The sequence below is a fragment of the Ailuropoda melanoleuca genome, chromosome 2 (genome assembly GCF_002007445.2).
Source record: "Ailuropoda melanoleuca isolate Jingjing chromosome 2, ASM200744v2, whole genome shotgun sequence".
Classification (NCBI taxonomy): domain Eukaryota; kingdom Metazoa; phylum Chordata; class Mammalia; order Carnivora; family Ursidae; genus Ailuropoda; species Ailuropoda melanoleuca.
Window position 1 is genome coordinate 47,927,781 of NC_048219.1, and position 17,737 is coordinate 47,945,517.

Sequence of the window (17,737 nt, forward strand, 5' to 3'; positions counted from 1 at the left end):
GAGCGCGCGTGCGCACACACGAGCAAGGGGAGGGCAAAGGGAAAAGGACAAGCGGACTCCCAGCTTAGCTCGGCTCAGCACAGAGCCTGACAGGGACCTCAAGGCAGGGCTTCATCCCAGGACCCTGAGATCCTGACCGGAGCCAAAGTCAGAGACTTAACCTGCTGAGACACCCAGGCATTTAGCGCAGACTTTTTAAGACAAAAAGTATTAGGGCTAGAGACAGTCATCACTTAATGGTAAAAGGATCAACTCACCAGAAATAGATACCAAACTTACATGCATTTAATAAAGTAGTCTCAAACTATAAACGGGAATATTAACGGAATTACAGGGAGAAAAAAATGAAATCTATCATCATAGCAGATTCAACACTCTTAATTATTGATAGCCCATATATGTCAGTGTGTCAGAACACTTCTCCAAATCGTTACTGAATGTAATACATTGTAAGGGTATGGGGTGACAGTATTTTCTAATGGGCGCTCAAAATACTTAAGTACGAAAGACCTAAGGAAGCACAAATGAAAATAGCTGTAATAACAGCCCTAACAAATCTGAATTTCATGGAACGCTTGTGAAAATAACATGGATGTTTCTTCTTCAAAAGTAATTGACAAAACTTCCAGCTAGTAGCACTTGCTGAGGAAGTGAAGGGAGTGAGAAAGTCACATCCAGAACCGAGAAGGCAAACAGGAGGGAAACGTGAACATTTTATTAACATTCACTCAAAAAAACATTTATCGAACACTTCCTACATGCAAGAATTCTACTAATTACCGTCCCCTTCATATTTTCAAAGAGCCTCAAGAACAAATTACTTTTTAAAAATAATTCAGGTATTTAAATATTACTTAAAAATTTTAGACAAACCAAGGTCATTACGGAACGAGAAAATGGGCGCCAGAGAATTTGGGCTCAGGCAGCGAGGACAGCTATGAAAAGTCGGCGGGGTCCTAGGACAGCCAAGCGGCTGCTCCTTCCTACAGGCGGGACTGTGGTCAGCTATGCCTGTGCTAGGAAGGGACCTGGGGGGAGCTTATGCGCAGGCGCGTGCCGCCTAACTCTGCCCAGGAAAGAACCGAAGTTCTCTTTTCGGTCTCAGACATGGTGAGTGAGGTGGTTCTTTGCTGGGGCTGCCCGGGTGGCGTCTAGGTCGAGTAATACTGGGCAGCTCAGTCACCCTAATTGCTTAACAATTCATTGGAGAACGGTTGGGTTAAGACACCGCCTTTGGAAGGTTTCTTTAGGCTCAGAGGGTGAAGAATTACTCAGCGTTTTCTGCAGACTTCGGGAGCGCACGTATGGCTTCTAATTTTATCTAGGCTTCCTCCTAAGAGGCAGGCCTCAAGATTCAACGGCCCGATTTCTTAATTCCTCAAAAAAGCCGGGCCAGTCGGTGGTTCTTTTTTCCTTTCTACATTTTATGGCTCAGAATCTGTAATGTCATTACTGGTATGGTCTTTGAAGATGCAGTGTATTTTAAGTGGGATCTGATGGAAATTCTCAATTCTTTTCGGTAATCGTCATGGCCTACTTACAGTGAGTTTAATGCTGTCTCGATTACAATAAGAAATGCGGAAACTAGAGCAGCATCCATTTCCTGAGGGCTTAACTGCAAATGAAGAAACTAAGACTAAAGCTGGAGAAGATGAGGCTAGAGGAACGTACTGATAAATAACCTAGGATTAATAAAATTTCGTTAAAAGAATTTTACTGCAAAGTATGCGCTAGCTATATTTTGTATATAAATATTTAATATTTTAATTTTAATGCTTCCGTTTTCTGCATGTAAACTAAGTTCTGAATTGGCAAGATTGGCTGCTCTGTGGTGTTTATTTAAGTGAAAGATAAGCAACGTCAGATGAGGGTAATAATTTTTTGGGTCAATGATGAGCTGGCATGTATTCTGAATCTGAAGCTGATTATTACTACTTGAGCTCTAGAATTACTCTGAGACCTGAAAAATACCCGAATCTTTACAAGGACTTCAGTGCTTAAGTTCTTTCTGGTTAAGATACTTGGCAGTTTTTATATAGAAAATTTCTGTGTGGCAAGATGGAATGAGAGTGTAAAGTTCAGATGAATATTGAATATACACTGGGGTCAAGCATTAAAAAATGAACTGTTACGAAGTCACTGCTTTTTTATTTTGAAAGGGCACACCGCAGAAGGATGTTACTATCAAGTCAGATGCACCTGACACGCTATTGTTAGAGAAGCATGCAGATTATATTGCGTCCTATGGCTCAAAGAAAGATGATTATGTATGTATGATTTCATATTGAAATTCTATTTTGAAGAAATGAGACTGTTATGCATAAACAGTAAGTAGGTCAGTATTTGTGGCCCATTAAAAATGGTAACTCTTGCATGCCAAGGACTGAAGATCTCTCCGTGAAGTGCAGTGAGTGTACCTTTTGCTATCTTAGGTTGAGTTCTATCAGAATTAACCATAGTTCTCAGAGGCTTTGACAGACAAAATAGATTCCCCATCTGCTCAGATTTTTAAGAGGTTTGAGGTACAGAAGGAATTTGTATTTTTGTACTTGAGGTATTATTTTCAAGGTCAGTGATGTGTTGGCATGTATTACCTGAATTTATGGCTGATGTGTAGTAACACTTTAGCTCTAGAATTACGCTGAGACCTTGAAAAGGTTTTACCTTAAGTTTCAAACCTTGAAGAATAGTTTTCCTCTCTGGGACAATCTTAGAAAAAAGTAATGAAACTAAAACTAAATATTTTTCCCTGTAGTGTCCAAACAACTGAATTAATTACCATCTTGGGAAACATCTAGTATTGATGAATTTCCCTAAGACTACTCACCTTTAGAACCTTAACATGTAATGCATTGGTGACTAGCATAAATTTATTTCTTACTAGTCTCTGTACCAGTTTTTATGTCTCTTTGATTAGCGACTGTTAGCTGTTTTATCTTTGCATGCCTTGGCCATTTTGGTTTTCAAGTAGTTGTACCACTAATAGGTAGTAGATAGGCTTTGTACACAGTCCGTATATTAATAGAATGGATGTCTGAATAAATATGTAGGTACTCTGAAAGAAATACTCTGTCCCCAAGCTTAAAAAAAGTTGGTATATTTTTGACTTGACCTTGTGGTTGGCTCTAAGGAGAGATTAAGTCCTATTTGTATTGTTTGTCACAGATGAGTTTATCATATGCATCTCAGATAACTACCCCCTCCCGAGCCACAAATTAAAAAAAATACTGACGTTAGGATCAATTGAATTAAACAGTAAGTGTGGCTAGTTAGTTCTGTGTGTTCTATCACTTTAATAACCCTGCATCAATTCAAACTGGCACATTGAAATAATTGTGTATTTTAGGAATACTGTATGTCTGAGTATTTGAGAATGAGTGGTATCTATTGGGGTCTGACTGTAATGGATCTCATGGGACAACTACATCGGATGAATAGAGAAGAAATTCTGACATTTATTAAGTCGTGTCAGCACGAGTGTGGTGGAATAAGTGCTAGTATCGGACATGACCCTCATCTTTTGTACACTCTAAGTGCTGTCCAGGTAAATACTTAATAATTATTTAACAATCTTGGTAGTGTATTCTCTTACCTGAGAATGGAGAAAGTGAATTGGGTATTAGGAACATGACAAACTTGGTGTCTGTGTCAAAAAAGTTTTCCTAATCTTTTCAAATGAAGTGTGTTTTCTACAAGGTCTATGATGTGATGGCATGTATTAGCTGAATCCAAAGTTGATGTAAATTGTAAAATTACACTGAGACCTTGAATGGTAACGTGTTTATTTTCAGTATATGTAAATAACTTGAAAATCACCAAGTAGGGGGGCGCCTGGGTGGCACAGCGGTTAAGTGTCTGCCTTCGGCTCAGGGCGTGATCCCGGCGTTGTGGGATCGAGGTGTTCCCTCTCTCGCTGGCTGTCTCTATCTCTGTCAAATAAATAAGTAAATAAATCTTTAAAAAAAAAAAAAGAAAGAAAATCACCAAGTAGGGTAAATGTTTTAATTTTGGTAATAGTGAAGATTCACAATTACGGCTTTAAAGTCGACTTTTGTATATGTAAGCTAATATATTTAAAAGTTTCAGAATGCTAAGTTACAATTTATATGTAGGAAATAAATTCTTTACATTACTGGTTTGGGTTTGTTGATAATGCCTGTGGCATAGTAGAAGATAGCGAAAAGGTCACAGTATGCATAGACAAAAGGACATGGTTGCTTGACAATTTAAAAGGTAGTTGAGGAAGGACATCATTAGAGCAAACTTATTGTTGAAGTATTTACTTAACTTGTTTTGTTTTTGTTACAGATTCTTACTCTTTATGATAGTATTAATGTTATTGATGTAAATAAAGTTGTGGAATATGTTCAGAGTCTACAAAAAGAAGATGGTTCTTTTGCTGGAGATATTTGGGGTAATGTCCATCTAATCCATACTACCCAAAATACCAATATTAAAAATCTCCGTTTTGTGTATATGGTAGGGATAAGGTTTGTTGAAAGTTTTTAAGTACAATAAATTGGAGGCTTTGCTAATAATTATAAGGAGATTTTTAAGTTTTTGATCTTTTCAGGTCCCACTAAGCAGCTGGTCTTAACTGAAGTTAACTGGTCTGCTGGAAGTTCCAGCATGCACTGTGCTAGTTATATCGAACTGGATATACTGGAACAGAGGGGGCCAGACTAAAATTTGAGGTAGGTGAAATTTTTTCCCCCAGTATTTGGTGGCTTTGTAAAGTTTTTTTTTTTTTTTTTAATCTATTTACTGGAGAGGGAGAAATATTTAAAAAACTTTACAAACTTACTGGATATTTGAGTGGAGGGAGGGAATAGTACTATACTTGATAAATGTAGATAATCTTTGCTTTAGGGCTGAATACAGTGCAGGCCGGAGAGACCAGCTGCTTCATGGGATGTGAAAATCTACTTTTATATAATAGGGTAAGTTTATTGTCATTATTAGAAATTGAATAGTCCTTTTGGTTCTGTGTTACCTTCCCTTTCTGGGTGATCTAAGCAACTTAAGATAATTTTGCTGTATATTTGACAAAACAACTATCTAGTTCTTGGATTCCTTAGAAGTGATTTTACTTCAAATTCAGCTTTCCTGGTGATTTAAAAGTAAATGTTAAGCTTGAACTCATGGAAATTTAAACATGGTAGTTGTACAGTTTGTTTTTAGTTAACTGGTAATAGTATATTAGGGTCAGATGCCTCTGGTAACAGTTTTGTTTAGATTTCCTTTTTCTTTTAGGAGAAATTGATACAAGATTCTCTTTTTGTGCGGTGGCAACCTTGGCCCTGTTGGTAAGTTTTAAATATTGTATTGGAATAATTAAGTGCCCATGATGATTCTGGAATTCAATAGGCTTATTTTTTTCTGTTTGTAGGGGAAGCTAGATGCTATTAATGTGGAAAAGGCAATCGAATTTGTTTTATCGTGTATGAACTTTGATGGTGGATTTGGTTGCAGGCCAGGTTCTGAATCCCATGCTGGGCAGGTAATTTATTAATGCAGATTAAAATAACGTCAGTTTGTCGGTTTTGAAGGGATAAGTGTAATAAACTGGGAAAATATATTAATGGCAGTTTCAGTGTCTGTTACATATGACTGAAGTTAATTTAAATGTAATGTGGAATGTTACATAAGAATTGCTTAAATGCAGATAAAGGCATTTTTACAGTAGTTTTATATACATTCCCTGTTGGTGGAAGCCCCTGGCCGAGGCAAGCATAAGTAGGTTTGTTACCGTGAAAGATACATTTTTATTTTCCATTATTCCCCCCCCACACACACAGTTTTATTTTTTTAAGTAATCTTTATACCCAGTGTGGGGCTCAGACTCACAACCCCAGGATCAGGAGTTGGATATTCTTCCAATTGAGCCCGCCCCTATTTTCCATTAGTTTTTAAGTAGTTGGAAACATTCTGTTCCCTACCTATCCTGAACAGCTATTTGCTTGTGCCAGAGAGGCAAATTGTATTTGTAAGTAGTATTAGTACTGTTGTACATTGTATCTGTAAATAGTTGTCCAATAAAATTTGCTTTTAGAGCCACCTGGCTGGCTATTTTGGTAGAGCATAAGACTCTTGATCTTGGGGTTGTGAGTTTGAGCCCCATGTTGGGTGTAGAGATTACTTAAAAATAAAATCTTTTAGAAATATTTTTGCTTTTAGCCATGAACAAATGTTGATAATAGTATTTCATTGCAGAATTGGATCCCAGAATTAGTATGTTTGGATTCGTTCAGATAGTTATGTGATACTTACATGTTTGCAATTCTGACTTGTTAATAGAAAGCAAGTTTTTAGACATAAAATGGCGTTTTAATTGAGTAGTTTTTATCACTACATTACTGTTGAAAAATTATTACACACATGTACTTTATGTCTGTAATTTTAGATCTATTGTTGCACAGGATTTCTGGCTATTACTAGCCAGTTGCATCAAGTAAATTCTGATTTACTCGGTTGGTGGCTTTGTGAACGACAGTTACCATCAGGTGGACTCAATGGAAGGCCAGAGAAGGTATTGTTTCATAAGATATACTGTGTTCTTATAGCTTCTTGTAAATTGATAATGTGCTATTATCCCTTCCGCCATTGCAAGTTTTCAGTTATGCTTCCTAAAAAAAATGCTCTTGGCAAAAGTAAAACAGCTGGAGTGGAGATACTTATTAATTATGGTATCCATTTAAAAGGCTCTTGAGGAAAAGATGTGTGTGCTACCTTCTGATGATCTTTTTATGACAAACCTATCTTCTGGTCTTCCCTGTCCTGAAGTGCATTCTGGAGTTACCTGAAGGAAAACAAAAAAATGACAAGTATCTTAGCTTTGAAATATATTTGTTTTCAGACATAGTATATATTCTTAAAGCGTCTTTTTCCCTATCCTGAAGTTTTTGTATTTTTCAGGCATTGAAATGAAGCTATTTCCTTAAACTTTTAGTTCTAGACCTATGCCAGGGAAAATCAGTCCTACATTAAAAGCTTTCTTTATATCTGGGACCCGAAGAGTACTGTTAATGAACACGTGTATCTTGTACAGAAATTTCCGAGTCTGATTATGGGTGTGAAAGGACAATTAATTTGCCAAATCAATGATTTTTAAAAATTATGTTAAAAATTTTTTATTTAAAATCTTTATTAATTTTTTTAAGAAAAACCCAATTTTTGACAGATTAATTTGGAGAAAAGGAAATCAAATTTTCCTTTGCATGTTCACAGTTCTCGTTAGCTCTCACATATTATGTTCTAAATTGGGACTGTAAGGGCCAGGTAGTAAATATTTTCAGTTCTGTAGAATATACAGTCTTGTTTGCAAGTGCGTAACTACCCTAAAGAGCAGATGGTGCCATAGACCATAAGAAACCAGTGGGCATGGCAGTGTTTCAGTAAAATAACAGTGGTTACATTTGAATTTCATGTGATTTTCCTATCACAAGACTATGTTTTGTGTTTTCCTGGTTTTGGGGGGGGTTGATTTGTTTTTTTAAGACTGTATTTTAAAAGACAATTTACACATAGAAAAACTTCTTTGGTTGTAGTGTAGTCTAGGTTTGACTCAGGGGCTATAGCTTGCTGGATCCTTGACAGAAAATATGATAGGGCGTGGTGGTGCTTTTGTCTGGGTCATTCTATTTTTGTCTTAGCTTTGCTTGGTTAATATGGGTAAGTTGGGTAGGGAAATACCCACAGGTGGTTTCTAGCTAGTTATAGTCCAATGAAAAACCTGCGCAACTTTGACAGTTAGAAAATGGGTCAGGGTTGGGATTGCCAGGGATCTGCACTTACAGTGCAGGACAGTTTTTTATGTGCCTGTGAATCACCAAGTGATGTTGTTGAAATGGTTCTTCAGTTGAAGATGAGTTATTCTGCATTCTTTAAACTCAAATGACCCATGTTTTGGGGAGCGAGGCTTTTTAGGTTGTTTTTAAGCAAGTATATACCTACCTGGACAGCACTTGTTGAAAATGCTCTACCTAGGGAAATAGAACATATATCACCATGGATTTCATGAGTGTTAACCACCAGCTTCTTGGATAAGGGGCGTTCATTGCAGATAAAATAAAAGTACAGGGATAGTTGTCACTGAGTACCTAAACCCTGAAACATTTAGCATAGGTGTCTGTGGATTGAAATGTTTGGTCTTTATGCCAGTGATTATCTTTAATTCTAAGCAATTGTATTTGTGTATCTTAGCCTCTCTTAACTGCATGTCAGTATATTCCTTATTCTCCACCACCCCATGTTTGGACTAGAGAATAAAATTGTGGCAACTGCTTGGGGTTTTTTTTTTTTTTTCCCCTGCTAGTTACCAGATGTATGCTATTCATGGTGGGTGTTGGCTTCCCTAAAGATAATTGGAAGACTTCATTGGATTGATAGAGAGAAACTTCGAAGTTTCATTTTAGCATGTCAAGATGAAGAAACAGGAGGATTCGCAGACCGACCAGGAGATATGGCAAGTATATTTCTGACATGTTAATGTAATTCATTGCTTTGAGTTACTTTTATGGCATTGCCAGGCTTAGAAATGGATGATTTTCAAAGTGTTGCTTTTAAAGCAGGATACTTTTTTGGTAATTTTTATTTGGGAATATATGAAGAATATAGAACAAATTTACAGAAATTCGTATCACTTAATTGTCAGGAAAAAAGTGTATGGTAAAAGGTCCTATGTTAAAAAACCCCACAATTTGAAGCCATCATTTTTCTTTTAGAAAACTAAGCATTTATTCAATTAAAGAAAATAACAGTGGAATCCAATATAACTTGTTCAGAGGTAGGGTTTTAGAAGTTTTCATTTTTGTAATACTCTATAATTCTTATTTTTTAAATAGGTAGATCCTTTTCATACTTTATTTGGAATTGCTGGATTGTCACTTTTGGGAGAAGAACAGATTAAACCTGTTAGTCCTGTTTTTTGCATGCCTGAAGAAGTACTTCGGAGAGTGAATGTTCAGCCTGAACTAGTGAGCTAGACATTGATGGAGACGTGAGACATTGCTTAGTATAGTTTTGCCATCTTAACATTTCTGTAAAGTGCTTATCAAGCTTAAAAATGACTACTGTGTTACTATTTTGTATATGAATGGTATTAATTTTAATAAATTATGTAATTATACATAATGTAAAATAAAGATCTTTATCTTCAGCTTTAGATTTTCTTCTGCAATGCTATATTCTGAGTACACTATTTTGTTTCTGCTTCATTGTATTTATTTGTATGTTTCCTTAACAGCAAACACAACTTAAAGAACTACTGAGTTAAAGAAGTCTTGTGTTATGCTTGTTATTCCCATGTGCTTCTTTCATGTTATATAATAATGGCTAATGTAAATTGGTCTCTATCAGTGAGAATGTTAACTGATAAAAATTGATAAATCCATCCATATATGAGTTAAAAGATGCACCAGAATAAATGGCTGTTGAAATTTGGGACTGTTTCATAAGTTTATGGTTACTCTGAATTGATGACAGTAATTTAGGTAAATGATGCATTTCACTGTCTTAGAATAGGACTGCATTCTGGACTACATTCTTATTTTTTAAACATTTTTATGTCAGAATGCCAGCCACGTACCCAAGGAATTGTTGGCCTTTAAAGGAAATAAAGCTGATGGTTTCCAGAATGTTTTTTGAAACTGTTTACCAAAAGACTAAAATGAATACAAGTATTCCTGGGAGTTTTAGATTCTTGATGAAAATAAAGTATTTCAGTGAACATTTTTCTTGAAAAGGAAGTTGAAATTTTCTCAAGCATGTTGGCAATACTCTAGTAGTTGTTTTTTTTTTTTAAGATTTTATTTACTTATTTGACAGAGATAGAGACAGCCAGCGAGAGAGGGAACACAAGCAGGGGGAGTGGGAGAGGAAGAAGCAGGCTCTTAGCGGAGGAGCCTGATGTGGGGCTTGATCCCATAACGCTGGGATCACGCCCTGAGCGGAAGGTAGACACCTAACCGCTGTGCCACCCAGACGCCCCAATACTCTGGTAGTTTTAAGAATGATGATTCGTGGGGCTCTTGGCTGGCTCAGTTGGTAGAGCATGTCACTCTTGATCTTAGGGTGGTCAGTTCAAGCCCCACAGTGGGGGTAGAGTTTACTCAAGAATGGTTCACTTAAACATTCACCAGTGTGGATTTTAACATCTTGAAAAAGTGCAGATTCTTGAAATTTATACCATTCTTTTGACAGTTCACTAAAGAGTTCAGGCTGAATTGTCACTATTTTTCTGAAAGTTTGGTATTGGTTGGAACATAATCTTATTTAAATGGTATCGCTGAAAGTATTTGAAGGAATTTTGAGGATTCCAGTCATTGCATATGGGTGAACTGTGCTGTTAGACACCTGACATATTGAGGTAATTTAGCAATTGCATGAATTCAGTTTTTTATTGAAGTATGGTTGACACACAGTGTTGCATTAGTCATGTGTACAACATAGTGATTCCACAAGTCTGTTAAATTATGCTCAGTAATGTTTGAGTATCTTCCAATAGCGGTATCCAGAGTATTTTCTCAATCCTAGTTTCTCTGTGAAGTTGGTACTATTTCTATATTCAAGAAAATAGGCACAGAATTTAATTTCATGGAGGTCATTTGTTGCAAAGCTAGAGTTTGGATTTGTATAGTCTGTTCTTAACTAATTTGGACCTGCGGTACAAGAAATTGGGAACTGTCCAAGAGAGAGCTCATCCATTCTTCACCTAGTTCTTAGGGTCCTGTGCAAACTGTCATGTGCTTAATGGGTGAGTATTATCTCGTGATAATGACAATAGCCTTGTGGATATTTAAGCTGTAGGAGGTTAATGTCTCCTGTGTTTCTCCATAAGAGCAATGTTAGGTGGGCTGAACGCTGAAATTTGTTTACACCATCATAGGCATTCGGTGTCCAGTGATGGACAGTTTGTAAATTTAAAAAGCTAGGTGTATGGGGGGTGTGGGAAATGTTCAAAAGCACCAAACACCTTTAGTAAAATACAGTGCTGTGAGTATAATGGGGCTACCAAATTAGATGGTCATTGATAGGCTCTGAAGAATTTCATTCAGAGGATCCATGCAGATTGAGGAGAGCTGCACTTAGATTAAGCTCATAGGTGAATGGTGGCGGGTGAAAGAACTGGGCACCGGTAGGAGTAGAGACCCAGGCGTGGATGGGCGAAGCTGGGGCTCGCTGCGCCTGCGCACTGGGACTCCGTGCGACTGCGCGCGGTGCTCGGGTCTTTTTCTGCGACGCTTCTGTACTTGGGCTCTGTGAAGGGCCGCTCAGCAGTCGCAGACTTCTGCCTGGGAAGATTTGTGAGAATGCTGAGGCCTGAGGTCTCGTCAATCTTGCCGTCTGTTGCTGCGGCTTCCCCCGCATTGGGAGAGGCTCGGTCTCAGGGTCCTCGCTATAATTTCGGACTCCAGGAGACTCCTCAGAGCCGCTCTTCAGCGCAGGCCTCTGTGTCCACTCCTGGCACGTCTGGAGCCGCCGGCGACCGGAGCAGCAGCACAAGTCTGCCTCGCCACCCGCCTCGTGCCCGGCCAGCCCCAGGCAAGGAGTGGTTGGGTGGATTCACCGGTCAGCTAGAGGTCGGCCGCTCCTGGGGGTTTTGAGGAGCGAGCGGTGGCTGGTGGTTACCTCAGAAGTTTCAGTTGTGATGTGGTTGAGAGGATGAGAATGAGGTGCTCTAGGAATTTGATGGGTCTGAGTGAGTGAAAGGCTGGGCTCTTCAAATTGTTTATTACAAGGCAGCGTTGGTAAATGGCTCAGTTCTGTGGAAGGCTGCAGTAACATCCGGTATAATGCCCCTCTTCCTCCCTCCCAGAAGTATATGACAAATGGCAGAATTTGTGCAGGAGTTTGGTGATAGGAGTGGTTCCTCTTGGCTCCTGAACTAGGATGGGATGAAAATAGATTAAATTGAGCATTTCATCTAATTCAGTTGGATTATATGTTTAAGTATTTAAAAATGTATGTCTTTCAATTCGAGTTCAACCCTTTTATTTCATATTTGGACAACTCTCTCTTCATGGGAAAACTATTATTCTTTTACACACCATTGCAGCACAATAGTAAGGTAACATGCCAAATCCAGTGGTCACTTTTTAGTTCACCTGTGTTTAATGTTCTTGACCAGTCTTCTCTCTTTTTTTTTTTGTTTTAAAGATTTTATTTATTTATTTGACAGAGATAGAGACAGCCAGCGAGAGAGGGAACACAAGCAGGGGGAGTGGGAGAGGAAGAAGCAGGCTCCCAGCCGAGTAGCCTGATGTGGGACTCGATCCCATAACTCCGGGATCACGCCCTGAGCCGAAGGCAGACGCTTAACCGCTGTGCCACCCAGGCGCCCCTTGACCAGTCTTCTCTTGAACTCTTAATTCTACTCTCCCGTTTTTCTCCTGTCTTTCAGAGAACCGCTTTGCTCACCTTTATTAGTTCCCAAATTACGGGTTGTCCTTAGAGTTTTGGGATTTTTTTTCTAGGCCACTTCTTGGATGTGATTATCACTATTCAGATCTCCCCTATACTCCAGATTCCTATTTCAGACTGTCTTCTAAGTTTCTAGTGGGAGACCAATGGACACCTCAGACTCACTATATGATTAGTTGAATTCATCTCTCTACAGTTCCTTGACCTGTTTCTTTTACTTAACTCAATCACTGGATTATCTTAATCTTAAACCTGTAAGACTTCAACAGTTTCCTCACTCACAACATCCAAACAGTTAATAAGTCCTATCTTTATCTTTTAAATAATTCTTTTCCTTTCTGTCTCTGTGCCATTATAGGCTCTCATTATTTTATGTGTGAACTATTGCATCAAACTCTGGCTTTGATGACTGGATAAATGGTAGTACTATTTCTTGATAAAGTGAGTTTTGTAGGAGAAGCAACTTTTAGAAGGAAAATGAGTTCTGTATGAACATGTTAAATGTGAACAACCTCTAGGGTCTCCATATGGTCACACTGAGGCAATTGAATATATGGATCTTGGATTAAGAAGAGAAGTTTAGGGAGATTCAGATTTGAAGGTTACCGGTATATTTGAGGCCAGAGGGGAGAAGATAAAGAAGATTCAGCAAAATAGAGGTCAAGGAAATTGGAGGGCAACTAAGACAAGTAAGTTTCCAGAAGGAGCTTAGAGTCTAAAAATAGCCTGAGGACAAGAAACAGCCCTCTCTGTCTCTAGCTCCTGGTAACCACTCCCTTCCTTAGTTCCTTTAAGTCTACATGGTGGAGCACACAGGTTCTATGCACTTCTTTATGATGATATCCTATACCTTATCCATGCCTTTGCAAGTATTTATCAAACTTCCCAAAGTATCCTAGTTTGAATGTGTCATCAAATCCTACTGGTACCTGTGTTAAGGAGTCTGATTTTATCCTGTGTTGGGTGTGGGGAGACACTGAGGAATTGTGAGAAAGGAGATACATGGTGAAATTTCTTTTTCGGAAAGATCACTAGTGATGATGCATGGATTAGAGAGGCATAATACTAGAGGCATAAGGAGAACAATTAAGAGACTTGCAGGAGGCCTGAAGAAGATGTGGGCTTAAAATAGGCTAATAGGAGTAGAGATAGAAATTTTAGTAGTATTAAAAAATTTTTTTTTACTAGACTTACTGACCGGGTGTTAAGATTGATGAAAGGGGAGTTAAGAGTGATTCCTGAGTTTATGACTTGAGTGACAAGGTACAAGATGTTATAGTTGGCCACAAGTGGCAATAAATAAGTTTTGAGGGAAACATAATGAGTATATTTTTGAACATTTAAAAGTTCTGGAAAGATATCTAAAAGTTTATATCCAAAAGGTAGTTTCATTTAGGGACCTAGAGCCACACTGATAGAACTTTCTGTGATGATAGAAATATTTCATATCTGTGCTAATATGGTAGCCAACAGCCAAATGTGGCTTTGAGCATTTAAATTGTAGGTAGTGTGGCGAACAGAATTTTTAATTTTAGTTATTTTTAATTTAAATAGTCACATGTTTTCAGCAGCTACTATATTGAACAATGGAGGAATAGACCTAAGAATGGTTCTTGCATTTTTAAAGGGCTGAAAAGTAAAAGAATATTTTGTGATATGTGAAAATTATGTGAAATTCAGATTTCAGTGTCTGGAAGTAAAGTTCTATTGAAACATAGTCATGCTCATTCATTTACTATTGTCTATGGCTGCTTTCCCAATATGGTGTCTGAGTTGAGTAATTATGACAGACGATATGGCCCACAAAGCCTAAAATATGTACTATCTGGCCCTTTATTTTAAAAGTTTGCCAAATTGCTTTACAGTTTAAGAGAAGTTAGGGCTGTATATGAAGGTTGAGGGTTATAGATAACTAGAAATAGATATTAATAGAGACCAATATAATAGATGAGATGCCCAGAGAAGATGTATAATGCTAATTTGTGAGAAAAGGTAAAAAAGTGTGGAACCTTGGGAAGCCAACAGTTAAGAGGCAGACAGAGGAAAAAGAAACTGGCAAAGTAAACTAAAAGCAAGTGGTTTAAGGAGAATCAGAGTTGTCATGGAAGTGAAGGGGAATAGGAGAAAAGAGCCCCAATATATATTTTTAGGAACTTTTATGTGCCAGGACACTAAGCTAGGCTGTTCATGTATATTCTTTCTAATTTTATGGCAATTCTGTTAAGTAGGTATTATATCAATAAGAAAGTACCTGAAGAGGAAAATGAATCCAAGTGGATCTAAAACTCTTTTTATACTACTTGCATGGAAGAAAGGAGTGTCAATGAAGTTAAATCAAATGAGGAAAAGAAGTCTTGTAATTGTTATACAAAGTAAACATATATGGTATATTTGAAGATTAGAAGGTAGTTTATAATTTAACCAAGAGTAGTCTCCACTTGTAGAAGCATATTAGCAAGTACTTTTCCTTATATTTTAGTACAAGATTATTCATCAATAATGCCATTAAATTTGTCATAATTTGCTGTACTTTTAAAGGTTATCAGATAAAGTTTTATAGAAAGTGAACATGATATAAATTATAGTGATTAAAATATCATTGCTTAATTCTGAATCTGTAAGAGCTGATATTTAATTTTTTGAATTTAGGTTTATACTTTGGAAACAAAAAATCTAATGCAGAAAATACATTTGCATCAAATTTTACTTTTGCTACAAGCTCATCTTCTGCACGAGATAATAATTATCCTCAAATACTGAAAACTCCATTGTCTGCTGGAAATCCCCAGAGATCAGGTTATAAAAGTTGGACACCACAAATGGGTTATTCAGGTAAAATGAAAATGAGTGGAATGTTGACCTAGATGACTTTGAAACTTTTAAGGCAAATTATAAATTAGGGTGGTTAAGTTCATTTGAAGTTATCCGTAACTGATACAGATGACTGAAAGAAAAATACTTCAGTTTACCCATATCCATAATCTGAGGTTAAGTTAATACTACATAGTTTCTGATATTATTTGTTAATAAATGCAGGTCTGCATTATTTTAACTATTCTGACAAAAAAATAAACGAAATAGAAAACTCTCCCTTTTATACATGATGTTTATTTAAATATGGAAGTTGGTCCTGATAGTACTATTATGCAGGGCTTTTTTCTTTTTTTATACTTAAATTTTAGTTTTTATCTAAATCTAGATTTTCTTGAGGGGAAAATGGATGAAATAGTTCTTCATGTGTAAGTATTCTCTAAGGTACATGCAGTGGAATTTCTTGGATACAGGATGTGTGAATATATGCATTTACAAGATGATAAATTGTTTTTCTAAGTGCGTCTACTAGTGTACACTATCACTAGCAACATATGACAGTTCTTTTTGATGTGCATCCTCTCCAACAGTTGGTATTGACAGACTTCTTAATATTTACCAGTCTAGCAGTTGTAAGATACTAACTGTAGTCTGAATTCGCATTTTCCTGGTTATTAATGAGTTTGATTACCTTTTTTGTGCTTTTTGACCATATAGCTTTCATTTTTTTGTGAAATGACTGTTCATGTGTTTTACCTATTTTTCTTCAGGTTTATTTTTCTGGATTTGTAGAAATTCTTTATTCTGAATATATATTAATATATATTCAGAGTATATATTCTTTCGATGAATACATATATTGTGTATATCTTCTCTAGGTTTGTGGCTTGTCTTCCTCCTTTTTTTAATGATGTTCTTTGATGAACAGAAGTTCTAGTTTTATACATTTTTCGCAAATGTTCTGTTAACACTTTTTTTTTTTAACTTTTACAGTTGTGTTTTATATATGTCTATTTGGTCTTTTTCCTTCTTTCTTCCTTTTTTCTTTCTTTTCTTTCTTTTCATTCTTTTCTTTCTTTTTTAATAAACTAGGCCCATTGTGGGTCTTAAACTCATGACCCTGAGATTAAGAGTCACATGCTCTACCCACTGAGCCAACCAGGTGCCCTATTAGGTCATTTCTTTAATTGTGTTGTTTAAGTCTGTATCACTAAAGATTTTTTTGTAGAGGTATATTAAAAACTCCTGTTGTGATTGTGGACTTGTTATTTCTCTAGTAGTTCTTCTAATCTTTTGTTTTGCATGTTTTGAAGCCATTTTAGTAGAAGCCTAAACATTTAACATTGTTATGTTGTAGTATGAAATGACTCTCTTCATCTCTAAATAAACTTTTTGCTTTAAAGTTTGTCTGCTATTAATATAGCAATTCCTTTTCTTTAGGTTAGTGTTTATATGATATATATTTTTAAAATTTTTGACTTCCAAACTTTTACCCTCAGGGCTTTGTACATGGTATTTCCTATGCTTAGGAACACTTTCTTCCCCTCTTCATACAGTCAACTCTTATTTATTCCTCAAGTCTAAGCTTAAATATTACACCTTTCAGAAAGCTTTCTGTAATCCTATTAAGTCTAGGTTGAGTTTCTCTGCTATGTGCTCCCATTTCACTTTTCATTTTACTAATAATATTGGTATTTTAATTGTCTTTCTTCTCTGCTGCACTGTAAACTCCATGAAGGCAGAGACTGTAGCAGTCTGGATTTAATTTGAGGATAGATTATAATGAGGATAGATTATGTAATGATTTAAACAAGGGATATTTAATATAAAGAATTATTAAACTGTGATAAAAGAGTCACTGTAGGATATAAGAAAACTCTGTAAGGTATTCTAGAACTGAAGGGAGGCCCAAGAGGTCATACTTGGAAGCAGGCTCTTTTCGGGACTCATCTCCAAGGCTGGGGTATAGATTTCCTTGGAGGAAGTGAAGTTGCACCTACTAAATGGTAGAGGTTGCAGGTTTGCCAGGCAGGGGTTGGTCCACTGTCTGCCTGGGAAGTGGTGCTATATGGGGCATTTAATGTTGACCTCTGCTGTTGGCAGGTTAGATTCTCAGAGTGTGGTTGACCAGGTCTTCCTTGGTAAGAAGAGGTTCATGATATTGAGCCCATGCATATCCTTGCCACCATGGCTGCTTTGTTCATAGGTCTACTAAAGAAGCACTAGGATGGCTGGGAAAAGAGGCTAGTTGACATCCGCAGAGTGTATCATTTTGTCTATTAAGAGTCCCCTCTATGGTAGTTGTCCTTTAGCGGGCATTCACATGAGACACAAATATTTTCAAAGTTTATGCCCATTCAAAGAGGTCCATCTGCATACTTTCTCCCCAGCTTTCCTTGTTATTATCTTCCAATCCCGTTTCTTCCAAGTCCCTGACTATCTGGCTGGACAATTACCAACTGCTTCTGAATGAGTCTAAATCTGTACTTCTGGTACAGTACGACCT

General features: G+C 37.1%; 2 protein-coding genes and 3 non-coding genes across 6 annotated transcripts in view; all 5 read left to right on the top strand.

Moving 5' to 3' along the window:
• Window positions 1–1,020: 1,020 nt before the first annotated feature.
• Window positions 1,021–9,441, top strand: RABGGTB (Rab geranylgeranyltransferase subunit beta). 2 transcript variants are annotated; one of them, XM_002916911.4, is made up of 9 exons: window positions 1,021–1,110; window positions 2,160–2,267; window positions 3,347–3,544; window positions 4,309–4,414; window positions 5,254–5,306; window positions 5,390–5,500; window positions 6,404–6,529; window positions 8,315–8,464; window positions 8,844–9,441. In XM_002916911.4, exons 1-9 carry the CDS (start codon window positions 1,042–1,044, stop codon window positions 8,982–8,984), a joined length of 1,062 nt encoding a protein of 353 aa, XP_002916957.3. In that variant the 5' UTR covers window positions 1,021–1,041; the 3' UTR covers window positions 8,985–9,441. The 2 variants fall into 2 exon arrangements, with proteins under 2 accessions (XP_002916957.3, XP_034509602.1); XM_034653711.1 differs by having other exon boundaries at window positions 1,090–1,110; window positions 2,160–2,407.
• Window positions 1,885–1,963, top strand: LOC117801301. The gene has a single exon (XR_004623817.1). It is a non-coding gene; the product is annotated as a small nucleolar RNA SNORD45 (small nucleolar RNA).
• On the top strand, window positions 2,568–2,651 carry LOC117801300. The gene has a single exon (XR_004623815.1). It is a non-coding gene; the product is annotated as a small nucleolar RNA SNORD45 (small nucleolar RNA).
• On the top strand, window positions 3,696–3,767 carry LOC117801302. Its single transcript, XR_004623818.1, has one exon. It is a non-coding gene; the product is annotated as a small nucleolar RNA SNORD45 (small nucleolar RNA).
• Window positions 9,442–9,587: 146 nt separating the features above from the next.
• Window positions 9,588–17,737, top strand: part of MSH4 (mutS homolog 4) — an 84,120-nt gene continuing 75,970 nt past the window's right edge. Inside the window, exons 1-2 of the mRNA XM_002916912.4 lie at window positions 9,588–11,541; window positions 15,070–15,252. Of these exons, the coding sequence (XP_002916958.1) occupies window positions 11,310–11,541; window positions 15,070–15,252 (415 nt within the window). The 5' untranslated portion in view covers window positions 9,588–11,309. The remainder of the gene's footprint in view (window positions 11,542–15,069; window positions 15,253–17,737) is intronic.